The sequence below is a fragment of the Pristiophorus japonicus genome, chromosome 1, assembly GCF_044704955.1.
Source record: "Pristiophorus japonicus isolate sPriJap1 chromosome 1, sPriJap1.hap1, whole genome shotgun sequence".
In the NCBI taxonomy this organism is placed as follows: Eukaryota; Metazoa; Chordata; class Chondrichthyes; family Pristiophoridae; genus Pristiophorus; species Pristiophorus japonicus.
In genome coordinates this window covers 517,078,371-517,104,380 of record NC_091977.1, presented here as the reverse complement: position 1 = coordinate 517,104,380, position 26,010 = coordinate 517,078,371, and the positions used below count along the sequence as shown (strand labels likewise).

The following is a 26,010-nucleotide window of genomic DNA, read 5'->3' as shown; positions in this document are numbered from 1 at the left end:
GGTGAATTTATAATGGGGAACAAAGAAATGACAGACCAGTTGAACAAATACTTTGGTTCTGTCTTCACGAAGGAAGACATAAATAACCTTCCGGAAGTACTAGGGGACCGAGGGTCTAGTGAGAAGGAGGAACTGAAGGATATTCTTATTAGGCGGGAAATTGTGTTAGGGAAATTGATGGGATTGAAGGCCGATAAATCCCCGGGGCCTGATAGTCTGCTTCCCAGAGTACTTAAGGAAGTGGCCCTAGAAATAGTGGATGCATTGGTGATCATTTTCCAACAGTCTATCGACTCTTGATCAGTTCCTATGGACTGGAGGATAGCTAATGTAACACCACTTTTTAAAAAAGGGAGGGAGAGAGAAAGCAGGTAATTATAGACCGGATAGCGTGACATCAGTAGTGGGGAAAATGTTGGAATCAATTATTATGAAATACTAGCGCATTTGGAAAGCAGTGACAGGATCGGTCCAAGTCAGCATGGATTTATGAAGGGGAAATCATGCTTGACAAATTTTCTGCAATTTTTTGAGGATGTAACTAGTAGAGTGGACAAGGGAGAACCAGTGGATGTGGTGTATTTGGACTTTCAAAAGGCTTTTGACAAGGTCTCACACAAGAGATTGGTGTGCAAAATCAAAGCACATGGTATTGGGGGTAAAAAACTGACGTGGATAGCTAACTGGTTGGCAGACAGGAAGCAGAGAGTCGGGATAAACGGGTCCTTTTCAGAATGCAGGCAGTGACTAGTGGAGTGCCGCAGGGCTCAGTGCTGGGACCCCAGCTCTTTACAATATACATCAATGATTTGGATGAAGGAATTGAGTGCAATATCATCAAGTTTGCAGATGACACTAAACTGGGTGGCGGTGTGAGCTGTGAGGGGGACGCTAGGAGGCTGCAGGGTGACTTGGACAAGTTAGGTGAGTGGGCAAATGCATGGCAGATGCAGTATAATGTGGATAAATGTGAGGTTATCCACTTTGGGGGCAAAAACACGAAGACATAATATTATCTGAATGGCGGTAGATTAGGAAAAGGGGAGGTGCAACGAGACCTGAGTGTCATGGTTCATCGGTCATTGAAAGTTGGTATGCAGGTACAGCAGACGGTGAAGGCGGCAAATGGTATGTTGGCCTTCATATCTAGGGGATTTGAATATAGGAGCAGGGAGGTCTTACTGCAATTGTACAGGGCCTTGGTGAGGCCTCACCTGGAATATTGTGTTCAGTTTTGGTCTCCTAATCTGAGGAAGGACGTTCTTGCTATTGAGGGAGTGCAGCGAAGGTTCACCAGACTGATTCCTGGGATGGCAGGACTGACATATGAGGAGAGACTGGATCAACTGTGCCTTTATATATTGGAGTTTAGAAGAATGAGAGGGGATCTCAGAAACATATAAGATTCTGATGGGACGGGACAGGTTAGATGCGGATAGAATGTTCCCGATGTTGGGGAAGCCCAGAACTAGGAGACATAGTCTTTGGATAAGGGTAGGCCATTTAGGACTGAGATGAGGAGAAACTTCTTCACTCAAGAGTTGTTAACCTGTGAAATTCCCTGCCGCAGAGAGTTGTTGATGCCAGTTCATTGGATATATTCAAGAGGGAGTTCGATGTGGCCCTTGCGGCAAAGGGGATCAAGGGGTATGGAGAGAAAGCAAGGAAGGGATACTGAGAGAATGATCAGCCATGATCTTATTGAATGGTGGTGCAGGCTCGAAGGGCTGAATGGCCTACTCCTGCACCTATTTTCTATGTTTCTAATTCACCCACATGGCCAGTTAAAAAGCCCGATAGCCGCTGACGACTGACTATTGATTACAGAAAGTAAATTCTGTAACACCCAGCCTGCTCACCGCTAGTAAGAGAAACTCCCACCACATTATCTCAAATTCCTGCTGGTTTCAAGTACTTCTCGACCCTCAACATCGCTAATGGATTCTGGAGCATCCCTGTTAAGAGGGAAGACCAGTACAAATTTACGTTCACATTTGAGGACCAGAGCTACACCTGGACATTCCTGCCTCAGTGGTTCCACAATGCCCTCACGATATTCCTCAAAAGAATGGCTGCAACTTTAAAAGACTTTCCCGCCCTACCTGCTTGCTACAGTACGTAGACGACCTGCTGCTGGCAACCGACAGCATGGAGGAGCATCTGTCCCTTTTGCACAAACCTTTGACATTGTTGGCTCAGGCGGGACTAAAGGTGAATCCCCGTAAGGCTCCATTAGTAAAAGAACGGGTCACCTTTCTAGGAGTGTCCATTTCTCCAGAGGGATCATCCCCCGACTCTCACAAAGGTGTCTCATAATACAGCGACTGCCATTACCCACTTCCAAAACAGCCCTACAATCATTCTTGGGTTTGGTGGGGTACCAAAGGAACTTTATCCCAGGCTTTGCAGAGTGTGCAAAGCCCCCGTCTGATTTAATAATACTGCAAGGTGATGACATACGCCCGACATGGACTGATGCCCACAGCTAGTCCGTGGCTAAATTAAAAACTGCAGTGATACAGGCCACATGCCTGATCACTCCTGGTCCCGCGCAGCCCTTCCATTGGGAGGTCAGGGGCACAGAGCAAAGCCTCACTGTAGTTCTGTGCCAAAGGCGGGCTGATCAACTACAGCCCATTGCTTATACGTCGCGAATCCTGCAGGGGGCAGAAAAGATGTATACCGCATGTAAGCGCCACCTACTAGCCGTCTTCTGGGCGGTACATCACTTTACTTTTATTACTGGGTTACAGGCTACAATCCTGCACAGCGGACACACACCTCTGAAACTACTGATGAAACCTGGAGATTTGCTACTTTCCTCGCAGCGCCTCAGCAAATAAACATTGGAATTTATGGAAAGAGACATTGATACCATTTCCAAACCTACCACATTGCTGCCACAATTTCTGATCTATGAGGGGGACCCGCATGAATGTCCGTTACCCCTGACTAACTTTGAGACCCATCCTGTGCAGAAAGAGCCCATACAGGGTGCCCCAGATGTCTATATCGATAGGCCACTCCAACACCGCAATCACAGCAGCCAAAACACTATTGAATCATGTGTTTTGTAGGTGGGGAGTACCAGTACAAGTGGACAGCAATTAAGGTTCACACTTTACCAGTAAAATTTTTACCTACCTGCAGGAAATGTTGGGGATAAAACACAAATTACATATTGCTCATCACCCCCAGTCATCTGGAGGGGTCGAAAAGGGGAACAGGACCCTCAAGTTAATGTTAAAAAAATAGTGCGCGGCCCACCCCACTCAATGGGCTAACATGCTGCCAATGTGCTTAATGGCAATAAGGTCCACACCTCATAGAACATCAGGGGTCTCCCCATATCAGGCCATGATAGGGAAGCTCATGAGAACACCAGGCCAGCTAACACTAACAGGGATGAGTCCCCTGACAACGAAAAAATGTAGTTCCAAGTGGAACAAGTGGTAGATCACACTGATCAGATCAATCGATTTGTGGCCACCAAATTGGGGAAGTCAAAAAGACAAATTAAAAGGTACTTTGACAAGAAAGTACATCCCTTTGAATACAAGGTGGGAGACTCAGTAATGATTCCAAATTATGGGAAAAAGAAGCTGCCGTTGAGCCCGGGTGGTGGGGACAGCATAAGATTATAGACCGATTGAACCCCGCGGTTTATTTGATTCAGTTACCGGGGAAAAGAAGGGCATTAAGTACAAGAAGTGGTTTCATATTAATCAGTAAATAACTGCCAAAGAGAGTTTCCCACAGACCATGTTATGGATCCTCACGATTGTCAGGACGAAGCCGAGGGAAGATAGAGAAGTGGGAGCTGCAGTATGACTCACGATCATCAATCATCTATGTGCTTTGAGGAGCGACGGTGCACCAAAGATACGGGAAGAGGAGAGTCTCCGCTGGAGCTATTATTGTACTATAGTAAATCCCCTACATGTCGCCTACACCTTACGAGGTGGGGACCAAGTCAGGCCATCCACTTTTCTATCCCTCTCTCTCTAAGTTTAAAACCCATTATACAGCGGTCATCCACCTCACAGAAACATAAACAGCAGAGCTATCAGAACCCTCTCAATGTTTATGATATGTGATCCCTGAGGAGATAAACCATATGAGGGGTCAATAAGGATATTTCCCCCTCAAGGTGGGGAGTTTGTAAGAATAAAAGTGTTCAATAATAAAATTGATTCTGTGTATGTATAAATGTTGCAAGTGTAGACTATACAAAAAGACAGTTTTGAAAGAGTCAAAATGGAAGCTCACAGACCTCTAGCATGGTGTTTGTGTATTGTGTTAATTGGAAAGCCATTAACCTAATCAAGGATTGCCTCCAGACAGACACATGGTTGAGGACAGCCAATAAGGAACTGCCCTGAACCAAGATCCAATCCTGGGACTTTGAGGAACAATGGTTTTGAGAGGTATAAGAACTCAAGCCAAAGATTTTTCTCACTCTCCTTCTCTCCTGAGCACACGGCAGAACTCCTGAAGACTAGCTGAAACAGCAAGCCGTGTGCTCAGCCAGCCAGAGGAAAGTGACGTATACCTTTTAATAAATCATTACTGTAACATTGTATCTGTTGTATCCGTACGGTAACGGACGATTGCTGATAAATGTGCATGTGAGTGTGTTTAATAAACTGTTCCTAATTGTTTTAAAAGAATCAGTCTCGCTGTCAATTTAATGCCAGAGATTTAGAAATCTTACACTCGGTCAAATGCTGTCTTGATGTCAAGAGCTGTCACTCTTTGGATTTCAGCTCTTTTGTCCATGTTTGGACCAAGGCTATAATGAGATCTGGAGTAGAGTGGTCTTGGCGGAACCCAAACTGAGCATCAATGAGCAGGTTATTGGTGAATAAGTGACACTTGATAGCACTGTCGACAACACCTTCCATCACTCTGCTGATGTGGCAGTAATTGCCCAAACTCCCATTTTACATTGTCGTTCCAAATGAGGTTTGAATTTTTTCTGTTTAAGTGGATTCTTTCTAATGCACAATTGTGCTGCCTTCTCTAGGGATGGTGATGTTTTGGACACTGCCTGATGGATATGATTCTGAGTATGACTTGCTTGATTAGTCTGTGTGTCAGCTCTTCCAACTCTGTGGCATAAGGTCCCCTATGTTAGTGAGAGACCTGTGCCTTTGTCGTATCTGAAACCGGGTGGTCTGCACAGTTTTATTCTTACTATACTTTGTTTCAGTGCTTTGATATAACTGAGTGGTTTGCTTGACCATTTCAGAGGGCAGTTAAGACCCACATTGCTGTGGGTCTAGAATCGCATATAGGTCAGACCAGGCAAGGATGGCAGGTTTCCCTGAAGGACATTAGTAAACCAGTTGGGGTTTTACAACAATCCGATAGGTCCATGCTCACCATTACTGATACTATCTTTGTATTCCAGATTTACTGAATTAACTTCATTCAAATTAACAAATTGTCATGGCAGGATTTGAACTCCCGTCTTCGGATTATTAGTCCAGGCCTCAGGTTTACTCGTCCAGCAACATAACCACTATGCTACTGTACCCTCATGTACATGTACACACCAATAACCCGATCGCTTATGCTCAGTTTAGGTCCTGCAAGAAGCACTTATCACTGCCTCAGAGAGCTGTGGAAGCTGGGACATTGAATAAATTTAAGATAGAAATAGGCAGTTTCTTAAACAATAAGGGAAGAAGAGGTTATGGAGAATGGGCAGGGAAGTGGATCGTATTAAATGGCGGAGCAGGCTCGAGGGGCCGTATGGACTTCTCCTGCTCCTATTTCTTATGTTCTTAATCCAGACATGGATGCAAGAGCTGAATGCCATTAAAGAGGCGAGAGTAGCTGCCCTTAGTATCAAGGCAGCATTTGACCAAATATGGCATTCAAGAGCCCCAGCAAAACAGAAATCAACAGGAAAACAGTCCAGTAGCCTGCGACCTAATTGACAAACAGGAGTTCAGTCATTGAAGCCCCAAGACATCACTGCCAGAATTGCACAGGGTAGGGACATTAACTCAACCATGTTCAGCTGCTTCAATGACCTTCCCTCTATCATGTCAGAAGTGGAGCCATTAGCTGTCTATCTACAGTATGCAGCTCTATTCATAACTCTGATAATGGAGCACCCAATGCAAGTCTTGAGCAGGATTATGGACAACAGGCTTGGACTAATAAGTGGCAAGTAAAATTCATCAGCAATGATCACCTTGAATAAAAAGTTCCAACTATTCCCTGAACTTCAACATCACCTCCATCACCTACTCACCGTCTATCAATATCTTGGGGTCACCAATAATCAGAAGCTTAACTGGACCACCTATATTAACACTGTGGCTACAAGCCTAGAGCCTGGGTATCCTGAAACAAGTGACTCATCATCTTACCCCATAACACATACCACCCTCTACAAGGCCTCTACATCACTTGATTGAACAGCTACAACAATCAAGAAGCTTGACAACATCCAGGACAAAGCAGTTTGTTTGAGTGACTCCCCTGTCATGGAAATCTATTAACCAGCTCCTCCACCACTGCTGTACTATAGTTGCAGTATGTTCCGTCTACAGCAAGGGTGTCAAACGTGCCAAATCCGACCCTTAGTGTTCTGTGCGTAAGAATGAGGCATGGATCTCCTGGGCGCTGCTTCTAAGCTCCATGTAAACTACGTGTTGCAGCAGCTGCCCGCCATCCTGCTCAGTTATGTCTGCCCCCAGCTCAGGGTTGACTGGAAACTGGACGAGTTGCTGGAGAAGAGAGAGATGGAGCGGAGAGAAGTGCAGGGTAGGGTCAGGAGATTAAGGCTGGCTGTGGGGTTGGGTGGGGGAAAGAGGTTGACAGGTATCTAAAGTGTTGGGGCTTGGTTGTGGAAGGGGGGGGGGGGGGGTTGGGTGGCAGGAGCGAGACAAAGAGAGGACTGGGAATAGAGTGGGACCCAGCATTTTCTGCACAGCCAGGAGCAGCAGCAAAGTGATGACTGGGAACGGCATTGAGAAAGGGGTGAGGTGAGTGAAACCTGGGGACTTTACTGTGGATGAACAGTGAAAGATTGTTTCCACTGCTTAGCCAATAGGGAACAAGGGTACAGAGACTCTCATGCTCTGATTTTACATTGCAAGCTCTAACCACCACCACTCAAAGTCAGGCTAGGAGAGGAGGCGAGAAGCACGTGAAACAGCTGCAATCTGTAGCCCCACTCCCTCAGCTCCTCCCTCTGGGCAACAAATCCAAAATATCCCCGGGCTTGACACTCTCGCTCGGAATCTCGCAGTTTGTAGCAAGGCCTGAAGCTCATCTAAAATTGGGTCTCAGGCCTCATTTTAATAATAGAGGTGAGCTGTTACGCCTCAGCTTTCCCAACATTGGGGAACAGATTTGGGCCTGCCTGCATACTACAAGCCATAGCAACGGTACCACAGTCCCGGGAACGGCACTATAACTCTACCACACTAGTATGAGGAATAAAAGTGCTGCTATTTGGGGATTTCAGAACAGAGTTTGATTTTTAATTTGGCAGTGTTATTCCTGCATCATGTGTGTATGGCAGCTCATATTAAATGTGCAGTTTTCCAATGCCATTTGCACTGAAATGCACTTAGCAGGAGGGTGTTGTCACACTGACATTAGAATTTTGCACACATGCAGCGACTCATAATTGGCTTCGGAATCGCAGAAAAAATCAAATCTGAGAGAAAATTGGGTTTACATGACTGATGTGAAAACAATGATGACACAGTATCTTGGGCCCCCTGGAAAGATTCAAGGCAAACCATACCTGGTCCTAAAACAATATCTGCGTAGTTTCAAAATGTAGAATGCAGTAAATTTAGCATTTTAAATATTTTGTCCTTTGTGCCAAAAACATCAATGGAAACTAGCATGGAAGAAATAGAATACTGTATCTATGTGATAGACATGAATTCAACTCCCTTACACAGTCAAAATTCATAATTCCTGCCAGATGACTGTTCTTCTCACCCCGATAAGGCAATCAACACTCAACTGAAATTCAAATATTCCAAGCTCTCAGAATCAGATGAAAAAGCATACTGTGTTAATTCTAATAACTCTTTCTTTTAAAAATGGCTATTGAGAATGAGACTTCATGTGCAAAGTTCTTTCCTGAGATAGGAAATTCAAATTAATATATTCAAATTTGCAAATGGTAATTCAGGTCTGCAAATCTAAATAGCAAATTTTCAATAATATTAATAAAATCCTAAAATATTCCTAGTTTTAGTAGGGAATTGTATATATGCAAACCTATTATTTACAATAAGACACCACTTAAGCATGTCTTACCTTTCTTCCAGTCTGCTTTTCAACCATGTTGCTGTTGCAATCAGAACTTTCAGTCTGTGCTGTTCTGGAAGACCCAGATTTGGGCATTTTACAGCTTTTGTTCCTTTCTCCTCAGCTGCCTGTTTCAGGCAACAATATGGTCATCCTTTATCTGAAAAAACAGAAGTAAAATGTATTTTTCTTACTGCATTCACAGCCTTAGAATTGCAATTGACTTTCTTTAATTAAAATTGTTTGAGAATTTTTTAAAGAATTAACTGATGTCAGACACATGAAATCCATCACCATGCTGAAAATTAATTAATCTGAACTATTAACTAGAAAGTCAACATTGACCTGATAAGGAGAGGGCACACCTTCCCACTTACCCAAGTCCAGCAAATCAAGATGCATGTTGGCAAGAATCAGACCTCAGGGATCCCCAAGTATGTTTAGAAATACAACTGTCATTTAACTGGTTAAAACCAAGCAGCCTAAACAGCACTGAACATTGGTAAGATTCTCACAACTAGACCACCCCATCCATTAGGCCTCTGATTTACAAAATTATTTGGAGCCAAGTAGGAAGAATTCTAGCTCCCAGTGACAGCCTTTACCAAGATTTGAACTCGGATCGCAGGATTCAAAGTCCAGAGTGCTCACCATTACACCATTTAACCAACGGTCTCCCAGTGATAGGTCTAACCCTCAAGATCCAAATGAACTAGATCAGCTAGTCAATTATCAAATGAGCCTGGAGCACAGCAGACTGGGCTGGCTGAGGTATTAATTACTGAGGGCACCACAACAGATAATCTGGTTCCAATCTCCCTTTAACAGGCTCCAACTTGACTCTGCTTACCATCTTCCACTACCCCTCCTAAGCAGGAAAGTCATTATGACCATTTATACTTTTTTGCCACAAATCCACCTTAGTACTTAGTCTTCAATCTCTTGCATGTCTCATAGTCTTAAAGAGGGAGCCCTGTTTGGAAATGCACTTGGATATCACAAGCTTAATCTGCAATGGGACTTGAATTATTGAAAAGAAACAAGAATGACCAGAGCATCCCTCTCTCTTGCTGAGTGCAGTCCTGAAGAACTGTGTCTAATCCAAACTTGGCATTCACCAGAACCATGAATTATAGATATGAATCCTGGGCCCAAGCTATGATATTTTAAATGGTTCCCTCTCATGTGCTGTCCATTTCCCTTTCAAAATCATCATCCATTCTTAAAAAAAACCCACCTTATTGCCCCATCTCCAATGCCCTTAAATGCGCCATCTCCTCCCAGATTTTTGCCCCTTCCACAGCACCAAAATACCACTAACCAGTCATAAATGGCATTTTCTGTGACCAACAGTGGCCTTAAAGTGGCCCAAATGGTCGGGATATCCCAGCTTGCTTTGCTCCAGCATTTTGGCTAGAGAGCAAATGTTATTCTTTCATAGGATGTAGAGGTCACTGGAAAGCCCAGCATTTATTGCCCATCCCTAATTGCCCTCGAGAAGGTGATTGGGAGCCACCACTTGAATACAACCGAGTGGCTTGATGAGTGACTTGTTGTGGAATCACATGTAGGCTGGGTAAGGGCGGAAGATTTCCTTCCCTGAAGGACATTAATGAACCAGATGGGTAGTCTCATGGTCACTTTTTATTCCAGATTTATTTAAGTGAATTTAAATTCCCCAGCTGCCATGGTAGGATTTGAACTCATGTCTCGGGATCATTAGTCCAGGCCTCTGGATTATTAGTCCAGTAACATAACCACTATGCTTGAATATGGAGAAAATGTTGAAATTTCAAATCTATACCTAGATAAGGGACTGGTTGCAGGGAGACCCATAACCTAACATGAAAGGCCCTATCGTGGACTGCTCATATGATAAGATGTAAAAGACCAGACATTTACAGATAAGTGAAAAAAACAATTAAGATGTGGCGGGATACTGTTATCAGTACATGCAGCGCAAGGTAGTCGAATAGCTTAAGGGTAGAACATGGCCTCCCAAAAAGATAGTGTGCTCTCGTGGACAGTCGGAAGTCTTTTCACCTTAACAGCAGCCCACAAAAGATTACAAGTCTGATCAGTTTGAGCTTCGTAGAGCAAACAGGTTGTATTAATTGCTGGCCATTTAATGAAATAATGTACAACAGTTGTACAAGGACAATACTATTAGTCACTGTATGTTAAAGCTTGTTATTTAAAACCACTCGGTTTTGAATCACTCAGATGCTTTGTTGTGACTGTAACCATGGGAAATCTGCCAACAAACACCATTGTGCATTATCCCTTCTCATCCTCCATGACCTCTTTTCAACCTTTGACATAATTAACCACATTTCCAATGGCTCTCCTCCATTGTACAGCTTGTTCCCTGTCTTAGCTATCTGATTGGTAGCCACAGCACCTCAACCAATGGATATTCTTCCCATCCCTGCACTATCCCCTTGGAAGTCTTTCAAGGATCTTTCCTTCGTCCCCTCATCTACATGGTGACATCATTCGCAAATATTGGACTAAACTTCCACACGTACACTGATGACACCCACTTCTATCCCTATCAACTCCTTCACTGCCTCTATGCTGTTAGACTGTCCAATACCCAGTCTTGGATGAGCTGTAAATTTCTCCAGCTAAACATTAGGAAGACCAAAGCGAGTGTCTTTGGTGATCACCACAACTCTATACCCTTACAAACAACTCTATCCCCTTACCTAGACACCCTGAGGCCCAACCCGCATGCTTGTAAACTCTGTGCCCTATTCGACTCCAAGCTGAGCTTCTGACCCCATAACTTCTTCACCACAAAACCTGCTCAGCTCAGCTTATCTGTTATCAAAAATCTTAAATATGTCTAAGTCACCCCCCAGACTTACTTATTGTAATGGTCTCCTGGTCAGCCTCCCGTCCTCCACCCGCTTTAAATTTCAGCTCACCAGAACTCTGCTGCCTATATCCTATCCCGCACCAAGTGCCGTTTATCCATCGCCCTTATCCTTGCTGACTTATTTTGGGTCCTGGTCATCCAACACCTCAATTTAAAATTCTTGTTCTTGTCTCTAAAGCCCTCACCCTGTCCCAACTCCTTAACTCCCAACTCTTGCCCCCTCTTAAACTTTCTCTTGTACATCCCTGCCTCCACACTATGGAAGTTTCCACACGAAAAAAAACGGGCGCCCCTCCGAGCTGGGCGCCCATTTTTCGCGCCAAAAAAAATCGCGATTCTGGAGCGCTTTGCAGCTCCTCGTCTGTCTGGCGCGGCGCCCAGGGGGGGCAGAGCCTACACTCGCGCCGATTTTGTAAGTAGGAGGGGGTGGGTACTATTTAAATTAGTTTTTTTCCTGCCGGCAACGCTGCGTGTGCGCGTTGAAGCGTTCGCGCACGCGCAGTGTGAAAAAAACATTGGCACTCGGCCATTTTTGTAGTTCTTTGTAGCTGTTTAATTTTTGAACATTTTTTAAATAAAAGCACATTGCCATCAGCACTGAGGCTTCTTGCAACCTTCTCACTGTCTCCTCCCCCCCCCGGGGAACGAACGGCTGTTTCCTCCCCCCCCCCGCTCCCGCTCAGCGGCAACGAATGGCTTTCTCCCCCCCACCCCCGCCTCCTGCTCAGCGGCAACGAACGGCTTTCTCCTCCCCCCTCCCGCACAGCGGCAATGAACGGCTGTCTCCTCCTCCTCCACCCCCCTCCCGCTCAGCGGCAACGAACGGCTGTCTCCTCCTCCTCCCCCCCCCTCCCGCACAGCGGCAACGAACGGCTTTCTCTTTCTTCTCCCCCCCCCCCCGCTCAGCGGCAACGAACGGCTGCAGAATTCTCCGTGCTTCGTAGGAAGATGGTTTATTTAATCTTTTCTTTGCTTATAAATGTTTATTCAGGTTGGATTTATTTGTATAATATTTGTAGAAGTATAAATAAGGATTTATTGTAGAATTCAATGAGTTCCCTTCCCCCCCCACCTCGTTCTGGACGCCTAATTTGTAACCTGCGCCTGATTTTTTAATGTGTAGAACAGGTTTTTTCAGTTCTACAAAAATCTTCACTCGCTCCATTCTACTTTAGTTTGGAGTACGTTTTCACTGTGGAAACTTTGAAATCAGGCGTCATTGCCGGACACGCCCCCTTTCGAAGAAAAAATTCTGTTCCAAAGTAGAACTGTTTTACCTGACTTGAACTGCAGAAAAAAAAATGTGGAGAATTGCGATTTCTAAGACAGTCCGTTCTCCACCAGTTGCTCCTAAAAATCAGGCGCAAATCATGTGGAAACTTGGGCCCTATTACTCTGCTTTTAATATTAGTACAGCTTGTTTGAACATGTTGGATAACAAACAAACCAGTTACTTTATGCGCAGAATAAAGTATATTTTGGAAAATATGACAGTGACACATTGTAGACACATTCATTTGACAAAACACTAATGAAGGACTGTGTAATAACACCATTGATGTTGATACACACACCATAAGAGTAATTAAGCCGACAGTAGAAGAAACAGTATTCTTGAGATACCACAGAAATTAATTTATGCTCAGCCACTGTATGCGTGCAGCTAATCAGGAACTTCACATCTTGATTGCAAATTTATTTGCGGGTAGATGCCACCCAAAAACAAACATCTGAATTGTTCATTGTTCAATTTTACAAGGTTTTTTTTTGTAAGCTTAGGCATGTATGCCATTTATCGTTGTAACTATTTGTACTGCGTGTTTTTTGTGCATGCGTCTGTCAAGCTCCGCCCTCCCCCCCCCCCATGCGCCATCTGTCAAGCTCTGCCCTCCCCAGTCCTGAATCATTCACTCCGCGTGGTGCCGAGAAGATGGACCTGAGGCCCGAGAATGCCAACCTGATCTTGGCGGGGTCCGAGAGGGCCCTAGAGGCTGGAGGGGGGGGGGGGGGTGGAAGTGGGGGAGGCGAGAGCAAGAGGGGGGGGGGTGAGAGAAAGAGAGACATAGGTGTGAGGGGGGGGGGGGGGGGGAGGGAAAGAGAAAGAGGGGAAGGAAACGGAAGGAAAATGGATCACGTTCTTCCAACCCCCTACAAGGGATATCGTTGGAGTGGATGAAATCCAGAAGTCACGACACTGTCACTATTCACTTCATACCGAATCAACCTGTTAACAATCCACACACAATGCCCCATCTATGGTGGTGGGGCGGGGGGGGTGTAAGGTCACGCACTTGCACTGGGGTAAGGAGAGACTTTGGCTGGGGAAGGGGTGCACTTGCGCTGGGGGGGGGCATGCTGGGGTAAGGCACTTTGGCTGGGGGAAGGATGCACTTGCACTGAGGTAAGGCACTGGGACTGGGGGAGGCATGCACTTAAGAACATAATAGGATCAGGAGCAGGCCATTTGGCTCCTCGAGCCTGCTCCGCCATTTAATAAGATCATGGCTAATCTGATCATTGACTCAGCTCCACTTCCCTGCCCGCTCCCCATAATTCTTTATTCCCTTATCACTCAAAAATCTGTCTATCTCCGCCTTAAATATATTCAATGACCCAGCCTCCACAGCTCTCTCGGGCAGTGAATTCCACAGATTTACAACCCTCAGAAGAAATTCCTCCTTATCTCAGTTTTAATGGGTGGCCCCTTATTCTGAGACTATGCCCCCTAGTTCTAGTTTCCCCTATGAGTGGAAATATCCTCTCTGTATCCACCTTGTCGAGACCCCTCATTATCTTATGTTTCGATAGATCACCTCTCATCCTTCTGAACTCCGACGAGTACAGGTCCACCCTACTAAACCTATCTTCATAAGTCAACCCCCTCATCTCCGGAATCAACATAGTGAACCTTCTCTGAACTGCCTCCAATGCAAGTATATCCTTCCTTAAATACGGAGACTAGAACTGAATGCAGTACTCTAGGTGTGGCCTCACCAATACCCTGCACAGTTGTAGCAAGACTTTGCTTTTATACTCCATCCTCCTTGCAATAAAGGCCAACATTCCATTTGCCTTCCTGATTACTTGCTGTACCTGTATACTAACTTTGTGTGTTTCATGCACAAATCTCCCCAGGTCCCTCTGTACTGCAGCACTTTGCAATTTTTCTCCATTTAAATTATAATTTGCTTTTCTATTTTTTTTCTGTCAAAATGGATAACCTCACATTTTCCCACATTATACTCAATCTGCCAAATTTTTTCCCACTCACTTAGCCTGTCTATATCCCTCTGCAGATTTTTTGTGTCCTCCTCACAATTTGCTTTCCCACCCATCTTTGTATCATCAGCAAACTTGGTTACATTACATTTGGTCCCTTCATCTAAGTCATTAATATAAGATTGTAAATAGTTGAGGCCCCAGCACTGATCCCTGCGGCACCCCACTAGTTATTGTTTGCCAACCGGAAAAAGACCTATTTATCCCGACTTCTGTTAGTTAGCCAATCCTCCATCCATGCTAATATATTGCTTCCCAACCCAGTGCACTTTTATCTTGTGCAGTAATCTTTTATGTGGCACCTTATCGAATGCCTTCTGGAAATCCAGATACACCACATCCACTGGTTCCCCCTTATCCACCCTGCTCGTTACATCCTCAAAGGACTCCAGCAAATTTGTCAAACATGATTTCCCTTTCAGAAAATCATGCTGGCTCTGCTTGACTGAATTATGCTTTTCCAAATGTCCTGCTACTGCTTCCTTAATAATGGATTCCAGCATTTTCCAACGATAGACGTTAGGCTAACTGGTCTATAGTTTCCTGCTTTCTGTCTGCCTCCTTTTTTAAATAAGGGCTTGGGGCAAGACACTTCGGCTGGGGGAGGCATGCACTCGGACTGGTCACTTTGGCTGGCCCTTGCTGTCTTCTGGGAAGCTCTGTCCTCTGTGGTTTCAGTAAGTCAAAGTGGATCGAGTTACAATTTGCAAAGTGGGATGGGCGGTTTCAGTTAGACATTCCAGTGAAACTTCAGGGTGTAGCTTATCCTCCAAGAGGACCAATCATAGACAGGAGCATGGTGGCCATTTTGGTAGTACAAATAAGCACGTCTGCCATTTATACAAAATTTTGAAAACTTCAAATACGATCAGCTTTGTAAATTTATGCCAGACTAAAATATCATCATACGCGGTCCCTCGAAACGAGGATGACTTGCATCCACGCCCCCAAAAAATGATGAGTTCACAGGTGTTTCGAAAGAAGAACCAGAACTACATCCTTAAGGGTGGAAGATGCCTGTGTGTGGATTTTTTTTTTTTTTAAAACGTGTGGTGGCCGTTGCACACCAGCCACCACACAGGCTTGACAGAGCTAGGTCTTGCCCAAGACAACTGGAGATCTGCTCTGCTGCACGGACCCAGTGCGTATACATATCTCATTGTGGGCTGGCCCGTGCTGCCCCTGGGCCCCGAACTCACGCCTCCCTTGGGCCCTGATCACATCCCTCCACAGTCTCTCACAGCTCCAATCTCGTTGTCCCTGCTGCACCTGCCCATGCGCTAATCACCAACCTGGACCTTGCTTACATCACTCTTTGCTGCCGTTGCCCTCCTGCACCAGCTTGTGCTGTACCTTGCAGTGGCTTCCACGCTGCCCATGTCCGCCGCTCGCCGCTTCTTTTATGGCCCCGACCTGCGAGAAGCCATCAGCGGAAGGTCGGGGCCTCCACTACTACCATGGTGACAGCAGTGCTGCTAAGTATATGCTTCTTGCTTGCTGCCAACTTGCTTGTTGTAATCAGCCACAAACAGGTAAAACACACAGTGCAAGATACTTAACAGAAGGCACACATATATTTGTATTGTTTGGACAATACATGTACCCTCAAATCCATTTGAAATATTCCACTCATAGTAACTACATACGACATGATGGGATTGAAGGCCGATAAATCCCCAGGGCCTGATAGTCTGCATCCCAGAGTACTTAAGGAAGTGGCCCTAGAAATAGTGGATGCATTGGTGATCATTTTCCAATATCGACTCTGGATCAGTTCCTATGGACTGGAGGGTAGCTAATGTAACACGACTTTTTAAAAAGGGAGGGAGAGAAAACGGGGAATTATAGACATCGGTAATGGGGAAAATGTTAGAATCACTTATTAAAGATGAAAAAGCAGCGCATCTGGAAAGCAGTGACAGGATCAGTCCAAGTCAGCATGGATTTATGAAAGGGATAAATCATGCTTGACAAATCTTCTAGAATTTTTTTTGAGGATGTAACTAGTAGAGTGGACAAGGGAGAACCAGTGAATGTGGTGCATTTTGACTTTCAAAAGGCTTTTGACAAGGTCCCACATAAGAGATTGGTGTGCAAAATTAAAGCACATGGTATTGGGGGTAATGTATTGACATGAAGAGAGAACTGGTTGGCAAACAGGAAGCAGAGAGTCGGGATAAACGGGTCCTTTTCAGAATGGCAGGTAGTGACTAGTGGGGTGCCACAGGGCTCAGTGCTGGGGCCCCAGCTATTTACAATATACATCAATGATTTAGATGAAGGAATTGAGTGTAATATCTCCATGTTTGCAGATGACACTAAGCTGGGTGGCGGTGTGAGGTGTGAGGAGGATGCCAAGAGGCTGCAGGGTGACTTGGACAGGTTAGGTGAGTGGGCAAATGCATGGCAGATGCAGTATAATGTGGATAAATGTGAGGTTATCAACTTTGGGGGCAAAAACATGAAGGTAGATTATCTGAATGGCGGCAGATTAGGAAAAGGGGAGGTGCAATGAGAACTGGGTGTCATGGTACATCAGTCATTGAAAGTTGGCATGCAGGTACAGCAGGCGGTGAAGAAGGTAAATGGCATGTTGGCCTTCATAGCTAGGGGATTTGAGTATAGGAGCAGGGAGGTCTTACTGCAGTTGTACAGGGCCTTGGTGAGGCCTCACCTGGAATATTGTGTTCAGTTTTGGTCTCCTAATCTGAGGAAGGATATTCTTGCTATTGAGGGAGTGCAGCGAAGGTTCACCAGACTGATTCCCGGGATGGCAGGACTGACATATGAGGAGAGACTGGATCAGCTGGGCCTGTATTCACTGGAGTTTAGAAGAATGAGAAGGGATCTCATAGAAACACACAAAATTATGACGGGACTGGACAGGTTAGATGCAGGAAGAATGTTCCTGATGTTGGGCAAGTCCAGAACCAGGGGTCACAGGCGACGGATAAGGGGTAAGCCATTTAGGACCGAGATGAGGAGAAACTTCTTCACTGAGAATTGTGAACCTGTGGAATTCCTTACCGCAGAGAATTGTTGATGCCAGTTCATTGTATATATTCAAGAGGGAGTTAGATATGGCCCTTACGGCTAAAGGGATCAAGGGGTATGGAGAGAAAGCAGGAAAGGGGTACTGAGGGGATGATCAGCCATGATCTTATTGATTGGTGGTGCAGGCTCGAAGGGCCGAATGGCCTACTCCTGCACCTATTTTCTATGTAACATAAATGCTGCACTGCATCGAGTTAGAAATGTTGCAGACTTTTAAAAAAATGGGAAATATACACATTTACAATGTTCCACTATTTCTGAAAGATAGTTGATGGCAGGACAAAGTTAATTAAAATTTTAAAACTTATTTAGATGGCACATTACTATTTTGTTACTCACTTCTCAAGCTTGCTCATAATCGAAGTAAAAGATTTAAAGTTGAGATATCAGTACTCAAAGTAGATGTGAGCAAAACAGAAATGGCATGCATAAAATAGGAAATTCTACAATTTGTCATAGAAAATTTCTACTGGAGACATCTTGGTGCTGTAGAATCTCCCCATTTACATAGCAGGATGGAACCCAGAGCACCAGCTGCAATACAAATTCAAATATGCAATCACAACTTTCATTTATGGTCATATACCGTTCAAAATGTCTGGGGAACTACATTGCTGGCCTGTACAGTTGGGCTACAGCCAGAAAAAATATTGGACACTACTGGTTAGCTGGAGAATACATATGAGGCATAATGGTGTAAGTAAACATGCTGAAAAGTCTTCAATTATTTACAGGTAACTTTTTATTTTAATAGCTTCCATCAAAAGTGGATTTTAGTTCAGATTTCATATATCAATTGCTTTCTTTTATTATGCTGTTAGAAAGGGAGTCCCAGGAGTTTGACCCAGCGAAGATTGAGGAACGGTGATATATATATTTCTTTGCAGCAAACTTCTTTGGGGCCAAGTGTCAGCCTGAGTTGCTCCTGTTTTTTTGGAGCAACTGGTTTAGAATGGAGTATCTTAGAAATTGCAATTCTCGGCATTTATTTTGCTCCAGTTCTAGTCAGTTAGAACAGTTTCAGTTTGGAACAGATTTTTTTTCCAAAAGGGGGTGTGCCCGGCCACTTATGCCCGTCTTGAAAGTTTAGGCAGTGAAAACTTACTCCAAACTAACTTAGAATGGAGTAAGTGTAGATTTTTGTACGCTCAGAAAAACCTTGTCTACACTTAGAAAATCAGGCGTAGGTTACACATCAGGCGTAGGGAATGGGGGGGGGGGTTAAAGTGAAGTATACAAACATTAAACACTTCAGTTTTACAAATAAAGAGCCATCATCAATAATAAACGATAAATACATCAATAAATTAACCAATAAATCAATCAAAAAAAATAATGCAAAAAAATTTAAAAAATCAATAAATAAAACATTTTCTACTTATCGACTGCAGCACTTGGAGCCCTCTCCAACAGCGTGCTGCCCCCCCCCCCCCCCCCCCAGTGTGTCTGTCTCTATCTCTCTGTCTGTGTGTGTGTCTCTCTCACTCTCTGTCTTGGGGGGGGTCGAAGAGAAGGGAGCGAGGGGGGGGGGGGGGGGGGGAGAAGAGAAGAGAAGGGGGGGGGGGAGAAGAGAAGAGAAGGGGGGGGGGGAGAAGAGAAGGGAGGGGGAAAGAGAAGAGAAGGGAGGGGGAAAGAAGGGACGGGAGGGGGGGGAGAGAAGGGACGGGAGGGGGGGAGAGAAGGGACGGGAGGGGGGGAGAGAAGGGACGGGAGGGGGGGAGAGAAGGGACGGGAGGGGGGGACAGAAGGGACGGGAGGGGGGGAGAGAAGGGACGGGAGGGGGGGAGAGAAGGGACGGGAGGGGGGGAGAGAAGGGACGGGAGGGGGGGAGAGAAGGGACGGGAGGGGGGGAGAGAAGGGACGGGAGGGGGGGAGAGAAGGGACGGGAGGGGGGGAGAGAAGGGACGGGAGGGGGGGAGAGAAGGGACGGGAGGGGGGGAGAGAAGGGACGGGAGGGGGGGGAGAGAAGGGACGGGAGGGGGGGAGAGAAGGGACGGGAGGGGGGGAGAGAAGGGACGGGAGGGGGGAGAGAAGGGACGGAGGGGGGAGAGAAGGGACGGGAGGGGGGAAGAGAAGGGACGGGAGGGGGGAAGAGAAGGGACGGGAGGGGGGAAGAGAAGGGACGGGAGGGGGGGGAGAGAAGGGACGGGAGGTGGGGAGAGAAGGGACGGGAGGTGGGGAGAGAAGGGACGGGAGGGGGGGGGGGGAGAGAAGGGACGGGAGGGGGGGGAGAGAAGGGACGGGAGGGGGGGGGGGAAGAGAGAGAAGGGACGGGAGGGGGGGGGAGGGGAAGAGAAGGGACGGGAGGGGGGGGGAAGAGAAGGGACGGGAGGGGGGGGAGAGAGAAGGGACGGGAGGGGGGAGAGAGAAGGGACGGGGGGGGGGGGGGGGGAGAGAAGGGACGGGAGGGGGGGGGAGAGAAGGGACGGGAGGGGGGGGGAGAGAAGGGACGGGAGGGGGGGGGAGAGAAGGGACGGGAGGGGGGGGAGAGAAGGGACGGGAGGGGGGGAGAGAAGGGACGGGAGGGGGGGGAGAGAAGGGACGGGAGGGGGGGGGGAAGAGAAGGGACGGGAGGGGGGGGGAAAGAGAAGGGACGGGAGGGGGGGGGGAGAGAAGGGACGGGAGGGGGGAGAGAAGAGGAGAAAGGAGAGGGAGGCTGAACGGGCCGGGCCCAAGACTTCGGGCAGGGCCCATCCCCAGCACCAGATTTACAGGTATGTGGCCGGGTCGGGTCCGGGGGCTGGCGGGGGGAGGAGCGGGAGGTGGGTCGGGCGGAAGCAGGAGCTGGGCATGGGAGGTGCAGCATTATCCACGCAGCCCCAGTGAGGCCATTCGGCCAGGGCTAGGGGCTGCGTGCTTCGGGCCCCTCCCACAGTTTTGGGCGCCTGGAGCTACTGCAGGTCCCGGCACTGATTTCAGCGCAGGGACCTGGCTCCACCCCCCCACAGCTCGTGCCGCGCCACGCCCAGCTCCAGAGGACCTGCAGGGAGCCGGAGAACCGCTAAGTATTTTTTAGGCGCACTTTGTGGCGCGAAAAACAGGCGTCCAGGTTTGGGCTGCGCCGTTCTAGGCACGGCCCGAAACTTAGGTCCAATGTTTCTGCTCATCCAGACTCTAGAATGTCTTTGCATTAAGTCTACTTTCCCATTCTTTGTTTTTCCACCCAACATGCATTACCTGACACCTAATAACATTGAAACGCGTCTTTCATCTGTTGGTCCATTTCATTACTTGCTCACTGAAATGTTTCTGCAGATCAGTTTTGAATTTACCCCCTTCAAGCGCAAGCTGTGTTCTCTGGCTCTACTGTTCTGAGCAAAGTGAAACAGCTGGTCATAGTTTACATTATCTAGTTGCTTTAGAATCCTAAAACAGCCATCATAAAACCTCTTAACCATCTCTTTTTCAGTGAAAAGATGCCTAATTTATTGCCATAATATAATCCCTCCATCATTCTGCTTGTTCTCTTCAATAGCTACAATATCCTTTTTTGTTGCAACCAGATCTGGACACACTATTCTAAGTATCATTGCACCAACGATTTCCTTATGACACATGCTTCTTCCTCCATAAGGAACTACCAGTGATATTAAACAAGTAAAGGACACAAACATTATCATGGAATCATATAGCACAAAAGGAGGTCATTCTACCATCGTGCCTGTGCCGGCTCTTCAAAAGAGTTTTCCAATTAGTCATTTCCCTTGCTCTTTCCTGCGAGCACTGCATATTTTTCCTTTGAGTATCTAACCAATTCTGATCAAATATTGAATATGCTTCCACCATCCTTTCAGGCAGTGGATTTCAGATCATAATAACTCACTGCCTAAAAAATTCTCCTCAACCCCCTCTGGTTCTTTTGCCAATTACCTTAAATCTGTATACTTGGTGACCGAACCGCCTCCCCGTAACTTTTTCTGCTCTAAGGAGAACAATCCCAGCTTCTTTTATTAATGACGGATGAAGGGATCATTAATTTCCCATGCAACTTAGGATGCATCCTATCTGGACCCGGTGACTTTTCTACTTTGAGCGCTGCCAACCTTTTAAGTACCTCCCCTTTATCTATTTTTATCTTATCCAATTTCTCTACCCTTTCTCCTTTACTGTGACATTGGCAGCATCCTCTCAGTTTGTGAAGACATATGCAACATACTCATTTAGTGCCTCAGCCATGCCAAATATAATTTAACCGAGTACATGACGTTCAATGAAGGATAGAGGCCAGGCCGTTAAGCCACAGGACTCCATACCATGGTTGTTACAATACAAGTACAGTGGGGCTGTGCCAACAGCAGTGACAGACAGTCTCATAACTTCACTCAGACTTAGCTGTGGCTGCATGCCAATCATTTTTCCCTCTAGAGCTGTAGAAACTAACTATGATCTCTGTAAAATGGAAAGATCTGAAAGATTAGGGACTGGAAAGTGCACTGCATTTCAGTGTGTTCTTGCCACACATAGACTTGTGCCAATGGATACATGCCTTGAAGCTCAATTTTAAGAATGCAAAAAAGAGAAAAATGGAGTTCGGAGTAGTAATGACAATTTAAAGAACGTGTTAAAGATGCAGGTTCAAATCTGGACTTTTAAGGTGGCCTAGATATAATGAGAAATTATAAAATTCATCTGGAGCCATTTCCGGTCTGAATTCTAGAAATATTATTCTTCAAAGTAGAGACAACCTCAGCAAAAAACATGCATTCACATAGCGACCATAACATAGTAAATCGTCCCACAGCGATTCATAGGAACATAAATAAAAAATTGGCACCGAAACAAAAAAGGAGACATTAGGGCAGGCGAACAAAAGCTTAGTTTAAGAGCTCAAGTTTATGAAGGGTAGAGGATGGGCAGCCGGCCAGGAGATCTGGAGGTAACAAAAGCAAGGATGAGGTAGAGTTTTAAGGAGCATCTTAAAAGAGAAAGGTGGAGAGGTTTATGTTATGTATTTAACCCCTTGTAACCAGAGGGCCTGCCTGTTGGAGACCCAAGGGAGCACGGTATACAAGCAGGCCACCCACGAGGTACCTGCACTCTGGAGTCTTATTAAAGGAGCTAAGGTCACACTTGCTCATTGTACACAGTATTCAATTTCATCCTTTATTTTGAATGTATCAGTTTAGATCTTGAAATTACAGATCTTGGGTCTTAAGCTGAAGGTACGTCTGTCAAAGGTGGGCGTTGGAAGTTGAGGATCCATAAGAGTACAGAATTGGAGAAATCCAGAGTTCTCAGAATGCAGTCGGCTGGAAGAGGTTACAGAGATAGGGAGAGGCATGGCCATGGAAGGATTTGAACAAGAATGGGAATTTTAAATTAGAGGCATTGGTGGGATCAGGAGCCAATGTAGCACAGGGGCGATGGGTGAATGGGACTTGGTGCGAGTTAGAATAAGGGCAGCAGAGTTTTAGATGAGCTCAAGTTTATGACGGTAAGAAGATGGGCAGTCGGTCAGGAGAGTATTGGAATAGTCGAGTCTGGAGGTAACAAAAGCAAGGATGAGGGCTTCATAGCAAATGGGTTGGGGCTGAGGCAGAGAATGACAATATTATGGAGGCGGTCTTGATAATGGGGGGAGGGGGGGGGGGAAAGAGAGATGGGGTCCAAAGCTCAGCTCAGAGTTAAATAGGGCGCAGACGTTGCAAACTATCTGGTTCAGCCTGAGACAGTGACCATGGAGAGGGATGGAATCGCTGGCTAGGGCATGGAGTTTGTGGCACAGGTGAGGGGCACAAGGGTGAAGACACTGTCTTTGGTGTTCCCGATACTTAATTGGAGGAAATTTCTGCCCATCCAGTATTGGATGTTGGACAAAAAACCTGACAACACAGACAATGGAGGGGTCAAGCGAGGTGGTAGAAAGGTAGAGCTGGGGTCGTCAGCATACAGTTGGAACCGGATGTGTTTTCAGCTGATGTCAGAGCATTTAGATGAAAAATAGGAGGGGATCAAGGATAGATCTTTAGGGTACTCCAGAGGTAAGGATGCAGGGGTGGGAAGAGAAGTAATTGCAGGAGATTCTCTGGCTACGACTGGATAGAGAAGAACGCCACTAGGAGAGGGAAGTCCCACTCAGCTAGACAACGGAGGATTTTTGTTGGAGGATAACATGGTTAACGGTGTTGAAGGTTATAGACAGGTCAAGCAGGGATAGTGCACCATGATCACAGTCACTCAGGATTTCATATATGACTTTGATCAAGACCATTTCAGTGCGGAAACCTAATTGGAGAGGTTCAAACGGAGTTGCTCTATGGAAAGATGGGTACAGAGCTTGGGAGGCGACAACAGGTTCAAGGACTTTTGACAGGAAAGGCAGGTTGGAGATTGGAAGATAGTTTAATGAGGATGGGCTTGCTGATGACAGATTTGAAAGGCAGGTGGGAGGACAATACCAGAGGGAGAGGGAACTGTTCCCAATATCAGCAGCACAGAACCATGAGATTTATTTTTCTTTTTAGCTATTTTCAAATCCGTCAGTGATCACAGGGTTAAAATAAAAATAATGGAAGACTAGGCCTCAGGCAGTCGAGCAAAAGAAAAGTCCCCACTCTGAAGTAGGTAAAAATATCCTACAGTGAAGACCGACAGAAACATTTAATACAAGCAACTTGCCATGTGCAAGAGGGGATAAGTGTCAGCTTGGCTCAATGACATTCTCACTGCTGAGTCAGAGAGTTTTTGGTTCAAGCCCCACTCTAGGATTTGAGCATATAAGCTAGACTGACACTTCACTGCAGCTCACTAGTATAACAATGTCTGACGGGTCATCTTTCAGCTGTGACGATACTGAGGCCCTGTCTGCATATTCAGATGAACATAAAAGATTGCATGGCACTTTCTTCTGGTGTCCTGGTCAATATTCACCCATAAATCAATACCACCAGTTTGCTTATCTTACTGCTGTTTGCTGTTGTCAAACTGGTTGCTGCTTTTGTCTGCAAAACAGTGACTACAGTGCAAAAGTAATTCAGTGGCTATTAAGTTACAGTGGCAGAAAGTAATCTGGAATAGGAAGGGTTCCTACTTAATGATTAATACCTAGTGACCCCAACTAAAATGTTTCCAATTTGTGTGGATATCAGATGAAAACAGGATCCGCCTAGCTGTGATTGTCCAGAGTCTAATAGCATGCAAACACTCATTACCGAAACTCTCACATGAAGGCGGCATCTTTGGTTGAGGTATTAGAGGGTCATCAACATCTGTAATATTGTATCTTACCAAATAGTTCAAATCTTCAGTAGATTAAGGGGAGAATGTCAAGCAGAAGAAATACAAACAACAAAAAAAAGAGGGACATAAGGCTATTTTGGGGCATGCAATTCCCTTTTAAAAAGAGAATTTATGGACTTTGCTTCAACAATCAGCAGAGAATTCCAAACATGAAACACCTATTGTGATTTTTTTTCCAACATTCCACTTTAATTATTTTGAGATTAATTTAAATTTGTGCCCTTTTGTTACTGTCTCACTAACTACTGGAAACAATCTATCACCCTTATTATAATAACTCTTCATAATTGTGAAGACCTCTCTTGGGTCATCCTCAATGTCCTCAGCGCGAGTAAAAAAGCAGGTCATTGATGTGTAGGCTTTATGCAAACATCCTTCAGCAGAAAACTGTTCTTGCATTTACAAAATGCGTTTGTTAAAGATATTGATCTCTCAATTAAGTGATCCAGAGTTCTGCTTTACACTGATTGACAACTGACTTGTATATATAGGTGCTGTGTCACCTTCACTAATTCCAGCTTAATTCAAATAATCAACATTTTTAAGCATCAAATTGTTGTGATATTTATGTTGTTTAATTCAAATTATTGGATAATTCTATTTTTCTTTGAAATGAAGGAAAGGATTTAAAATGATCAGAAATGAATCATCCCTTCATCAGCCACTTTCTTTAATAAGTTCCATTACACCATGATGACTTGGGCTAGCAAGTGACAGGTAACATTGGCACCACATAAGTGCCAGGCGATGAACATCTGCAGCAAGAAAAGGCTCAACCTCTTCCACTTGATCTTCAACAACAGTACCACTGACTAGAAGCTTACCTGGACTAGCCACATCAACACAGACTACAAGCAGGACAAAGGTTTTTCTATGAGTCTACGAAGATGAAACCGGCACTTAAGCTTCTAACTTTTGTGCTGAGAGAAATAAAATAGAGTTTGCTACTATGGATGTTTGAGTGGCCCAGCAGTCTGAGCGGCCCCCGGCCTGCGAGCACCATCGGAGCAGGCCGGGGAGCGGAAGGAGCAGTGTGGCGGCGTACCACTCCAGGGAGCAGCACGTGCTGGAACAGGAGAGCAATGGCAGTGAAAAGGGACGTCACCAAAGTCCAGGTCGGTTATTGGAGCATGGGCAGGTACAGCAGGAGTGGAGAGGTCGGGACGAAGGAGCAGCGAGAGATTGTGGAGGGACGTGATCGGGGCCCAGGAGAGGTGCAAGTTCAGGGCCCAGGAGAGGTGTGAGTTCAGGGCCCAGAAGAGGTGAGG

General features: G+C 45.7%; 1 protein-coding gene across 5 annotated transcripts in view; it reads right to left on the bottom strand.

Moving 5' to 3' along the window:
- ankrd12 (ankyrin repeat domain 12) overlaps window positions 1–26,010 on the bottom strand; it is a 304,379-nt gene that overhangs the window by 145,306 nt on the left and 133,063 nt on the right. For all 5 annotated transcript variants that reach the window (XR_011596100.1, XM_070896030.1, XM_070896060.1 and 2 more), the window contains one exon: window positions 8,299–8,449. Coding sequence is in view for 4 of the 5 variants with exons in the window: in XM_070896030.1 (XP_070752131.1) it covers window positions 8,299–8,385 (87 nt within the window). In the remaining variant the exon portion in view is untranslated. The remainder of the gene's footprint in view (window positions 1–8,298; window positions 8,450–26,010) is intronic.